We start from the raw sequence: 13,066 nt of genomic DNA, 5'->3' as shown, positions 1-13,066 counted from the left end.
AGGTTGCTGCTAGAAGAGGTATTAGGGAGTCCAGCAGGGGGTGCTCACCCTGTGGACTGTGTAGGTCCTAATGCCCCAGTATAATGATGGGGGAAACTACATGTATAAAAAAATAAAAGCCACTGTTGTTTGGATGAGTTGTTAAACTGAGGTCCTGACTCTCTGTGGTCATTAAAAATCCCAGGACACTTCCCAAAAAGAGTAGAGGTGTAACCCTGGTATTCTAGTCAAATTCCCCCATTGGCCCTCATCAATCATGGCCTCCTAATAACCCCCATTCATTAACTGGCTCTATCACTCCACTCTCTCCTCTCCACCAATAGCTGGTGTGTGGTGAGTGTTCTGGTGCACGATGGCTGCTGTTGCATCATCCTGGTGGATGCTGCACACAGGTGGTGGTTGAAGAGACTCCCCTGTTCACTCTGTAAAGTGCTTTGAGTGTAGTGTCAGAAAAGTGCTATATAAAATGTAACGTTCATTCATTCATACATATCTCTTCATAAATGCCAATAAATATTCATTATTAAGGCAGATTTTAATCTTTGTTTTAGAACTTATAGAAACAATGTCCCTATCCTATGTGGAATGTTAACACTGTCTAGGGCTGCAACTAACAATTATTTTGATATTCAACATATCTAACGATTATTAGAATGATTATTCGACTATTCTGCGATTATTGCAATGATTAATCATAGGCTCTTAACCAACTATTCAGCGTGTGCCCCGACTTAAAAGATTGTATTAAACATGCTTGCTAACAATACAGAGGACAGAATCATCTTTTAAAAATACCTCTAAATGACAATCATTGAATTAAAGGGAAAAAAATATTTATGAAATTTAATTCAGTAAAAACAATTCACTGCAAAAAATCCTATTGTTATCAAGTGTTTTTGTCTTTTTTTCCATTTAAAATCGTCTAAAAATCCTTAAAAAAAAGATACATTTACTTGAGAAGCAACATATAATATATTTTGACTTGCTTTAAGAGAATGTATCTTAAATATAATGTATTTTGTATATAAGTGTATTTTTTCACTTTGTTATACTTCTGTGAGTTCAGTAAGGACAAAATATGCTTATTTTCTAAATATCTGAATATCTAAATATCTTATATGCTGCTTCTCAGGTGAATGCATCTTTTTTTAAAGGATTTTAGATATTTTAAAATATTTGTATCTTTAATATTATATTCAACATTCTCAGATTAACATCTTTTATTTGCAGTATAGCTGCTAAAGTAAATGTATGTTGTTTTAAATGAGTTTTAGATATTATTTTTGGAAAACAAGCCAAAACAAAAACAAATCAAAAGCGTATTTTGTTGCAGTGTGTAATGGGGCAAAGACTACCCTCTCTCACCTTTCTGTTCAGTTCAATCCATCTTTAACTCACAAAAAAAAAAAAAAAAAAAAAAAAAAAAAAAAAAAACCTCTCTCTTATTAATAAAGCTGTGTATTGCCAATTTTCTTCACAATAAGAAATGCACAGTGACACATATATTATGATATATTATGATTCAATAAATCACGAGCCATCATGCTATAATTTAGCTGCAGCAAGCACGCCGGGTGCAGTTTCAATCTCTCCCCCTTAGATCAGGACATTTGTGCAACTCATAGAAGAGGCACTGAACACACAGAGAAATGCAAGTTTCAGAGTTTGTAGTTATTTACATGACCTGCTTCCTTATTATTTGAACTTTAATAAAGCTATAATGCGTTAAATATAACTGCATTAAAGATGTAATGCCAGGGTGTTTCCTTTAAAGATGCTCGACACACAAGTTTTGCTTCAATGGAGCAGCAGCTCCAGCTCTGCTTATTTCACAACAAGAGTGCTTCTGTATTTACTTAGTTTTTATTATTCCCTCATACTTTGTGAGCTACATCACCTGAAGCTGTTTGGAAAGTTTAGAGTGTGTCTGGACGGTGAGCTGTTTTCTTCCTCTCCTCAGTCAGGCACGAACTGCAGTGCTGCTCTCACGCGTCATCATTACAGTTTAATGTGATCTCGTGTTATGTTAAATGAGATCAAATGACTATTCGACAACGAAAATTTATGTCGGCAATTTTTATTGTCGACGCTGTTGATAACGTCGACTAATCGTTTCAGCCCTAACGCTGTCCATGTGCAAATTCTCACACCGTGTCCTAACCCCACACAACATGATAAAGCAATAAAGGTACATTCACAAAGAAACAAAGTGATTGGAAGTCAATAAGAGTTGGTTATGAGGCAGCATGAGCGACAATGACCATTGGAGATGCAGTAAATTTGAGCAGTTTAACTGAGTTAAATGAATAGCAACATGATGCAGCAATGAACCAATGAAAATGTATGTGGACCTCATGTTATCCGCCTACTGATACAGTTGGATGCTATTGTGCAGTAGGAACACTTACTAGTAACTAGAAGTGGAGCTACTCCACCGATTTAATTGATAAATGTACGATTCCATGTAAGCCAAGTTTTTATGAACCGACCACGACTGCAACAATTAACGTGTGACATTTTGTCACACTTTCGTCTCACTGGGAAGCCCTGCCCACAGTGAAATCTCAATAGTCCAAAATCCAGCTTAACATATGTATCTATTCAAAATCAGTCAGGTTCTGATTGGCTGTGATTTTGTTGCTTCGTGCAGCATTTTTGCTTTCACTGAGGACAGGTATATTACTTGATGTGTCCTGGCTGGTTAGGACACTGTGTCTCTTTCAGGATATTCAGTTAGCTCCTCCTTGGCCTGGCTGAGTGCAGTGATCCCTTGAATCTCCTAATATCCCTGAGACAGGAAGAGATTGTCTGACTTCATATGAGTTTTTTGATACCCAAGTCTGTGGTCCTCCAATTAGTGCAGATCTCCATTCAGATCCATTCTATTCTGTGGCAGCTTATCATGCCAAACACTGATAATTTCAACAGGAGAGGTAGTCACAACATCACACAATGAAGCTTGTGGGAATTCATGGCTCTTTCTCCACGCCACTTCATCTTTTTCTTCTTTTTCAGACTCCGCTCTGGAACTTGTTGTCTAAAAATGCAAATGCAAGTTAAATGTGTCAATATAAAAATAAATGAGCAGAGCAGTGTTGTACTGAACAACACAATCAGCTCAATTTAATGGACAGTTCATAATTCAAAGAGCTTCTTAACATATTTTTGGGCATTACAGATGTGTTCGAACATTCAAAATGCTGCCTACATAGGCTGCTCACTAGATTTTGAAACTGAGCCTCTGATGTCTCTGTTCTATTGCTCTGAATATCATACTAATATTACAATAAGACAACCCCATGTCAAACATCACATTAATATTTGAGATAATGAGTATTATTTACCTAATAACTCTGACCAGTTCATGAAAGGCTCTGTCCACATTCATTGGGGGATCCTTGGCACTTGTTTCAATGTAGGTAATCTGAAGAAATGAATACAGTTCATGAAAACAATTTCTTTAAAAAGTCACTCTTAACCCTCCTATTGTTCTGTAATTTTTTAATTACAAATAGAGGTTGACCGATATATCGGATTTACCGATTATTCAGGGCTGATAGTTTTGTTTTAACTATCAGCTATTCATAGACATACATGATAGGAGATGTGGTCGTCGTTGCTGGTGTGTTATCATTGTTTAAGAGATATTGAATAGCTGAGCCAAACAAATTGTTTATAGTGCTTACTTGTATGTTATATTCAGTTCTAAATTCCATGGATTTTACCCTACGTTAAAAGTGAGGGACAAATCGGGATTTATAAAGGCTGAAACTGACGTGAAAATGTTCTTAAACAAATGGCAACTGAAAAGCATGTATATGTGTTTTTTGTGCTCATGCACTGTATGTCAGTACAGTATTAACAGTAGATTATATATGCCTCATGCAATATGCCTTATTTTCCAATGTAACGGACTATTTATTAACTGCCGTTGGTTTCTGTGTGCATGTGAATTAGAAATAACGGAGCTCACATGTTTGGAGCGAGGAGCAGAGATAATCATTTACAACCCTTCAAAGAAATTAATATGCATCAATATAGAATATGAGCAAAAGCACCGCAACTATCTCAAGAATGGCATAACAAAATGACTACATTCCTATGCAGCGTAATCAATAGATCAAGCAGATATGGACGGTGGGTATGAAGCAAACTTGGTCAATGAATGGATCTATTATTAATTGTGCAAAATAATCACTCATGATGAGCTGTTATGGCAAAAACCAGGGGCCTCATGTATAAAACTCTGCTTAGATTTCTTTCTAAAATTGTACATAAACACAAAAGTCAGATTTTGCGTACATGCAAAAAAATTCAGATTTATAAAACCGTAGGTACGCCAGAACCTGCGCATAGTTCCCTTAATAAATCCCTGCTAGCGGAAGATTGAGTACAAGCACGTGATTCATTTTCCACCCCGTCTCCTCCCCAAAATAACCATATATGGAGTGTACAATGCCTGTTTTTACTATGCATATCCTCATCTGCATACAATTACCATATGCATTTCACCATCCAGACACGTGATTACTGCGTTTAACGGTATGAGAAACTGTAGATAAGACTGTAAATGTCACATGTGCCCAAAGGTTAGATGCTGCACTATTGAGAAACATTATTTATTAAGATATGAACTTGTTTTCAAAGAATATATCTTGAATATCCCTTGGTAAAATGTTTTTATCTTTGACATAAATCTAACCTAAGCAATTTTGCTTCTCAGAAAACCTTTTAAATCGTTTTAAGTGTGTTTTTATTGAGAAGTTAAATATTTAGTACTGGAAACAAAACAAAAATTATAAAAATTCTTCATGCAGCATTGTCTGATATCATCGGACTACTAAGATTTTATATTTGACTGGTATTTTATTTTCAAAAAACAGCTGAACAGCAAATGTACTTTTCATCATGTTTTTATTAGACTAGAACGGGGGTTTCATTGCGATGAGGGTCGGGATGAAGTGGAGCAGGCAGCACATTTGATGCACATTTTATGTGCATTGCTGTACCTGTTAGCAGCTGTACAATACTGTTTCTGATGAGACATGTCTCTCCAATGGTCCGTTCGACTACTGAATGTGGCCAGCAGTGCCTGTCTTACAGCTACTGTCCATTTTACAGAGCCATTTTGCGTCAGTCAGAGTCAAGTGCGCATCGCATTACAGATAATCTTTATTCAGATGCTATACTTATCTCAGTACATGATTGTAATAGAACAGAAAATATCTCAAACTTAGAAATCTTTGCTCTCATTTTTAGTTACTGTATGTTCCTTTTCTATGATGACAAGGGAAAGTTCTCCAAACGCAGCACATCCCAAATATTCCAATATTTCCCTTTTACAGCTTATATTAAAATGCCTTTTTAATTAGTTACATACAAATAATATAGGCTACTATTGGCTTGATAATGATTACTTCTGTTGCTTAACTACATAGTTTTTTTTATTCTAAATGTGAATTAAATTAAAATAATAGTTTATAATCAGTCTGTTCAGTTCATTATTTGTCTGGCTGGAGTCACCAATTCACACACACCAGTAGAAGAGTGTGTACGCACAGTCAAGTGTGTCCGGACGGTGCGCAAGTTTATTTTTATAAATCACGATATGTTCGTGGGAAATTGCTTATGTACATTTCAATGCCCGTTTTGTGCGTACGCAACGTTTATACATCAGGCCCCAGGAGACTATAAGTACATACATAGCTGCTCTGTTTTTTCGAGAATTCCCAATTGCATACAAGCACATGCCTTATGAATGAATGAATAAATGAAAGAACGAAAGAACGAACAACATGGGTTTTTGTATTCAGTCCCCCAATATTAGGATATTTTAAATTATGTTTATATTTATCATTATATAATCATTTGATCATTATGTCTTTATAACTTTTATGAGAATTGAAGTATAATTTGCAATTAATTTACAGTAGTGCTGTTGGTTTTCATAACCCATATGTCGGGTGCATCAGAACTAATAATAATGCAATAACAATTGTGTGTGTGTGTCATAAATATTAAAATGTATATATTACAACAATACTAATACACTTTTTTCATTTTCACTCTATGGTGATATAAAAATAACATATTTTATGTTTAATTTAATTCATAATTAAATTCTCTAACCATGCGTTAAATGAAGGCTTTGTGAAATTGCACAACTTTTTGATTTACAGATTTGAATGACAACAGACACATCAACACAATTTGTTCATCAGTCCATGCGACTCAGTCTTACAACATTTGTTTGAAGTGACGTGAGGTACAACACAAAGTCATATCACTTATGAGTCATAGCACTAAAATCAAAATGATCTTGCTAAATTATTTTAACACTGACTACGACCACATTAATATTAGAGTTGAATCTTCGCAGTAGTTGGATTATTTGACTCCTACTACATTTGTTTGCAATGAACCATGAGGCACAACACAATTGCATTTCATTTACGAGCCACAGCACTATAATCAAAATTATCAGGCTAAACTATTTTAAAACGCATTTCCTATCATGTATACCTATAAAATGAGAGTAAGTTATGGGCAGAGAACACGTGTAGCCCCACCCCGTTCTGCAAGCTGCAGCCAGGGATACTTGGAGCAGTTTGTTGTGCAACGTAACAAGAAAATAATGCACACTCACAAAAATAGAGTCCTATAACTTAACAAACGACAAATTAAAGGGGTCATGTCTTGAGGAATCAAATTTTCCTTGATATTTTGACAAATAAGAGGTTTTCTACTATTGAAAAATACTGTGAATTTCATAACTCAAAACTTAATCACCAATGCAATAAAACAATTTATGCTACCAAAACGCTTTGTTCTCTACTTCCATAATATTGTGATGTCACAAAGGGTACTCATTAATTCATGACCATCTATACAGCAACAACATCAACAATTAGAATAGTTAGTGTGGCCTAACTATTCTAACTTTTATTTTTAATTGTTGGTGTATGTAAACATGCTAAATTCTAAATTCTAAATTCTAAACCATTTATTTGTGTTTTTGGCAGTAGTAGCGCATGCAGCGCAAAATGGAATGGGACATCTGTTTACTGTTGGCGTGACGAGTCGCAACGGACACTTCCATGGTAGACAGCATAATTGATTATAATGGGTTCTATTGCTTTTGATGCAACTCTCGCGTCCGGTGTAGACAGAGTGTGAATGTTAACAGTTGTGCTTAAGATGAACAGTTTTATATATTCGGATGCAATTTGTTGGATGCGTGTTATCTATAAACACTGAAATTTAGTTTTATAAATGTTGTAGTCTCGTGGAGTTTGTTCATTCTCTTCCGATTGAGTTTCAAATGTGGCTGAATTTGAAGGGCTGCATGATGTTAGCCAATCAGATCAGTTAGCCAATCAGAACAATACATTGATGTTTAAAGGAGGAGCTGGTGCTGGTGGTGGTGGTGGTGGTGGACTAAAGCATTGAACTGGTAAGCAAAAGGTTGTTGGTTCAATCCCCACAACCACCACCATTGTGTCCTTGAGCAAGGCACTTAACTCCAGGTTGCTCCAGGGGGATTGTCCCTGTAATAAGGGCACTGTAAGTCGCTTTGGATAAAAGCGTCTGCTAAATGCATAAATGTAAATGTAGGAGCTGAGGCCAAAACCGAGCGTTCATACAGAGGGCCTAAGACAGGGTGGAAAATGATAATATATTACTAAATTTTTTTAAAAGTTTAATTTTTTTTTTACTAAAATTGAACTCAGGGAAGAAAAAAAAAATACATTAAAAAAACAGCATTTCATAAATTTGAATGTGTTCATCACACAAAGTTATTGTATGAATTCCGACCATTTGGAATTTAGTGCACAGGTTGTATGGATTACTTTTATGAAGTTTTATAGCATATTTATACCACTATATTGGTAACTGAGACAACTGTCATATCAACCAGTGCAACAATAAACAAAAAAATGCTAAGTGTACCTTTAATTCATGCTAAAAGAACTGTGTCAGAACAGTGTTAAGATTGTTTACATTGAAAAGCTGAACAAAAAGTAGTGCCAATTTTTTGTATAATATTTGCTGTGGTATCTATGGACTCACATTGTGTTTGGCAGCCATCTCACAACCCTGTTCGTTTGTCACTTTCCTCAGATGCACCAGGTCCACTTTGTTGGCCACCAAGACCATGGGGAAAGACTCCCTGGTGGAGACATGAAACAAACTTAATATTTTGGTAGATGGAACCTAGCAATTTCTTGAAAATAAGCAGTCTTTCTTATGAAATATCAATATCAACTTGGCAAATAGTTGTTGTGGTTTTGAGTTTTGTATGAGCTACACTAAAGTTCTGACCGGTCTTTTACTCGTAGGATGAGCTGGTGGAAGCGGTCAACGTGTTCAAAGCTGGCCTTGTCCGTCACAGAGAACACAATGAGGAAACCATCACCAGTCCTCATGTACTGCTCTCGCATGGCACTGAATTCCTCTTGACCAGCTGTGTCTAAAACTGCAAGGAACAAATGCATCAGAGAAGACAATGTAATCAAATTGATTTTAGACAATCCTGCTGGAAAACCCAGGTCATACCAGCCTAAGATCTAGCTGGTCAACCTGTTCAAGTTGGTCACAGATATAGCCAATCCGACCCCCCCACCCCCCAATCTTCTCCCCACTGTCTCTTGGTTGGCTCTCTACTGTCCTAAAAATTAAAGGAAAAAATCCGCATACATTTTAAAGGTATTTTTTATGATGATAAAATATTTTCTTCAATCACAGCTTAATATGCAGACACAAATATAAGTAAGCCATTCGAAGGTTGATTTACACAAAAAGTGTTCAAAAATTCAACCAATGCCGTGAGTTTGGAGCAGAACTACCTGTTTCTTCAACTGATGGCATACTGGTGGTGTACTCAGGAAAAAATAATAGTTCTCACAGCTTCATCTGGTGCCATTAGAGCAAGTATAGGACTCTGCGGAACAATAATGGCCGTTTTCCAATCTGCGGCCATTTTCAAACCTGGAAAGATTTTCAACTATCCAATGAAAGTAGGGAAACTCAATGTATTAATCAGTGGGCGTTTCCAACCCGGATGGGCATTTCTGAACTATCTAATGAATGTAGGGAATCTCAATATAGTTGGCAAATTGTGTGAAGCACCCACAGATTGTAAAACACCCACAGATTGTAAAACACCCACAGATTGTAAAACGCCAATGTTTGTTTTGCAGAGACACAAGTCTCCACTAGAGACACAGAAATTACATACTTTTTCTTTAAAAAGCAGTTGAAGCTAAAGCAGGACCCCACCATCTTAGCCAGGGTATTCTATAAATCTGACCTCTGCCCCAATGGCTGGTAGTTCAGATGATCAGTCACCTAAACCATCTTAGACCAGACTAAAAGCTTGACATACTGTTAAGCCTGCAAATATACAGAATGTTATGAGAATACAGAAAATTACTGCAGTCAGATGAGGTATTGGGTCATACCATCCAAAATCGCCCACTGGCCATCAATCTCTGTGTGTTTCAAGTAGGAGTCTTCAATAGTAGGATCGTAATCTGGCACAAAAATCTTCTGGAAAAACTGGATGGTAAGAGCACTCTTGCCCACACCTCCGTCTCCCACAACCACCAGTTTATATGTTGGGAGGTTGTCGCTAGGGACTGCACTGGTTGCCATGATAACAGCTATACCTGGGAGAGAGAAGAGTATGTTATCCCTATAATCTCAATTTAAGCATAGGTAAATGATAGTTATGAGCAATTCTCACATTTTATGTTAAATCCAGAAGCTAAATCTGCATCTTAAAAGTTTGAATGAAGTTTTCTGTGGTTAGGGAACACTCCAGTTGGAGCTAAATTAGGATAAAGAAATGCATTACTAAGGATATGGTCTAGACACAGGCAATGTGGTTCTCTGTAAGTGCAGCTTTTATTTCTGAACAACACTAGCTGTGGAGAAGCCATGATTCTTCCAAGCCCAAGTCTGTTTTATTTTGAATTATAGTCTCATGGAACTGCACTTCATTAAGCTTCAGTAAAGATTTGATGACGACAAGAGTGAAATTAAGTTGTATTGTAAGTATGTATTTTAAAACATCAGTTAAAGCCTTGCAAATGTGCGGTTAAATAAAAATAAAAAAAACATTGAGAAAATGTCCTTGGTACACAGGGAGAAAAAACATTCAGGAGGTACCAAGAGGTGCCAAGAAGTATAAATGCACAAAATACATCTCTGCCCATTCACGCTTACCTAACATCTTACTTTAAGCTGCCCCACCATTATTAACAATAATTATTATGGCAAAAATTCACAACCAAAATATAATAACGAGTGTCCTAATGTTACTGTGTGACTTACAGTGAGATATTTAAAGTTTTTATGATAAACTAAAATACAAATAAAAGTAAAAACACATTTTGTTACCTACAAAAATGTTCTCTTTGACACAAGAAGGAATTTGAGGTCCTCAACTGTCTTGACAGCAGCTAAGCTAACGAGGAAGCATTGCCCAGCCGGTGAGCAGGGCACTGTGGGCTGCTCTGGAGGAAAAGTCTATCAGTGGGTGCTGGCCACCCCTTCCTGCAGTCCACAATGTGAGGAAGGAGTAAACTTCCTTCCTAATTTCACCAGGCTTGGATATTTGAGGGATCTCTCTTTCACAAGGAAACTGTGAGACATCTCCCAGCCAGACAAACCCAGGAGAAAGACCTCAAACTGGCACTATTAAGATGCAAGCCTAATAGTTCAGTTCCTGTACTGAAATTCCTTTCACTACACCTAGTTCACCCAAAAAGAAATTTCTGTCATTATCTACTCCCTCATGTCATTTCAAACCCGTATGACTTCCTTTCTTGCATTGAACTCAAAATTAGATATTTTTAAAAATCATATGGCTTCATTCTTGGAATATAGTGCATGAATTGTTTGTACTTTTCATGCTTAAATGCTTTAGTTGTATGGAAAAGAGCAGCCAGAACAACCTCTCACCTTTAGTGTTCCATGTAATATTGAAATTTACATGGGTTTGGAAGGGCATGAGGATGAGTAAATGATGAGAGTTTCTTTCTCTGATGTATAGGGTGATACTCAGTAATGCTAGTGTGTCCGTGTACCACAAATACCAGATTTGGAATCTGAAAGGGCAGCCCCTTTTACAAATATACTTTCAAAAAATTTTCCCCAAAAAAAATACAAAATAAAAATAACCTCACACACCCAGGAAAATAGGACACACATATCCACTAGCAGTTTAAAGGGATAGTTCACCCAAAAATGAAAATTCTCTCATGATTTACTCACCCTTCTGGCATCCAAGATGTGGATACATTTCTTTCTTCTGCAGAACACAAATAAAGATTTTTAGAAGAATATTTTAGCTCTGTATGTTGTCACAATGCAAGTGAATAGATGCCAACATTTTGAAGCTCCAAAATCCACTTAAAGGGAGCATAAAAGTAATCCATAAGACTCCAGTAGTTAAATCCATGTGTTCAGACATGATATGATAGGTTCGGGTGAGAAACAGATAAATATTTAAGTCTTTTTTTTTTTTTTATCATAAACTCTCTTCCCTGCCCAGCATGGGGAAATATGCGTGAAGAATGTAAAAGTGAATGTGGATATTGACTGAGCATGAGGAGAATTTAGAGTAAAAAAGGACTTAAATATTGATCTGTTTCTCACCCACACCTATCATATCGCTTAAGAAGGCATGGATTTAACCACCTGTCTCATCTGGAGTACTTTTATGTTGTCCTTATGTGGATTTTGAAGCTTCAACATTTTGGCACCCATTCACTTGGACCTACAGAGCTGAGAAATTATTCAAAAAATCTTTGTTTGTGTTCAGCAGAAGAAGAAAGTCAAACACATCTGGGATGGCATGAGGGTGAGTAAATGATGAGAGAATTTTTATTTTTTGGTGAACTCACCCTTTTAAAGAATAATGCTACTGGAGTCTTGTCCATGATAACTGATGTGTGGGAACAATTTGAAGTATTTGTAAATAAATTAAAAAAATAAAAAAAAATAATTCACATTTATACTTGAAAGGTTAAATAAATGAAAAGTAAATTTAAAAAAAGTATACATTGCCATGTTATGGATAGTGTTTTAAGATTTAGAAACTATTGGAGTCATAATTATTTGCCACACAGTTATGCTTTGCTTGTTCAATTATATCCTCTTCACATTCCGGTGAAAATGCCACAAGCCCAAACTCTGTTGTAAAGCAGAAACCCAGCGAATTTTAATGTTTTCAGACACCTTAAAGGGATAGTTCACCCAAAAAAGAAAATTCTGTCATGTTGTTCCAAGTTCCAAACCTATGACTTTCTTTCTTCCATGGAACACAAAAAGAGATGTTAGGCAGAATGTTACCCTCAGTCGCTTTTCACTTTATTATAAGGGAAAGAGAAGCAACTGCCTATCTCCTTTTTGTGTTCCACGCAAGACAGTCATACCGTTTTGGAGCAACATATGGGTGAGTAAATTATGACAGAATTCTATTTTATTTTATTTATTTTTTGGATGAACTTTCCCTTTAACAAGTCTACATGCAAGTTTCTCACGCCCCTCTCTCCAGCCATCAGAGATGACGTCACTGTTAACGCGGCTGGCAGTTAAGAGTTATCACATTTTGCGAAACAACTATGATTGTCATAAATAATGCCAAGCTCAATACGAGGTGTAAAAACGGGCATCCCTGAAAACGGCCATGCCTGAAGTGACACATATGTGATTGTAAGCGTGACGTTATCGCTGATTGTTCATAAATTAACATGATCGAAAATCATCACCAAACTCTGGGCGGAAAACTTACCAGTGATGGGTTGGGTGATTTACTAAGTGTGCAAATATCCTGACACCTCTTCGGCATGTCCTGTATCTGTGAGTTAAGCATAGTCAACAGGTTTAGTGAAGACAGGATCTGCCCTTCACCTTAAATGAAAAAATAATAAGACATTTTCCTCCGCCCTTATGAAATTACAATGTAACATATCCACATCGCAACTGCCGATACTATAAATAGAATGGTTTCGCCGGGGTAATGAGTTTCATTAGGCAATAATTATAGAGCATTCGCTAT

At 36.5% G+C, this 13,066-nt stretch overlaps 1 protein-coding gene across 4 annotated transcripts; it reads right to left on the bottom strand.

The window, feature by feature from the left end:
- Positions 1-516: 516 nt before the first annotated feature.
- Positions 517-12,981, bottom strand: mrasa (muscle RAS oncogene homolog a). Of its 4 annotated transcripts, XM_051709878.1 has the most exons (7): positions 12,800-12,981; positions 9,746-9,829; positions 9,462-9,668; positions 8,323-8,476; positions 8,071-8,170; positions 3,345-3,424; positions 517-3,037 (listed from the first exon to the last, which is right to left on the bottom strand). In XM_051709878.1, exons 3-7 carry the CDS (start codon positions 9,652-9,654, stop codon positions 2,938-2,940), a joined length of 627 nt encoding a protein of 208 aa, XP_051565838.1. In that variant the 5' UTR covers positions 9,655-9,668; positions 9,746-9,829; positions 12,800-12,981; the 3' UTR covers positions 517-2,937. The 4 variants fall into 4 exon arrangements, with proteins under 4 accessions (XP_051565838.1, XP_051565837.1, XP_051565839.1 ...); XM_051709877.1 differs by lacking the exon at positions 9,746-9,829; XM_051709879.1 differs by lacking the exons at positions 9,746-9,829; positions 12,800-12,981 and adding an exon at positions 10,402-10,494.
- Positions 12,982-13,066: the final 85 nt, after the last annotated feature.

Source organism: Myxocyprinus asiaticus, chromosome 11, assembly GCF_019703515.2.
Source record: "Myxocyprinus asiaticus isolate MX2 ecotype Aquarium Trade chromosome 11, UBuf_Myxa_2, whole genome shotgun sequence".
Classification (NCBI taxonomy): domain Eukaryota; kingdom Metazoa; phylum Chordata; class Actinopteri; order Cypriniformes; family Catostomidae; genus Myxocyprinus; species Myxocyprinus asiaticus.
This window is presented reverse-complemented; position numbering and strand designations above follow the sequence as displayed.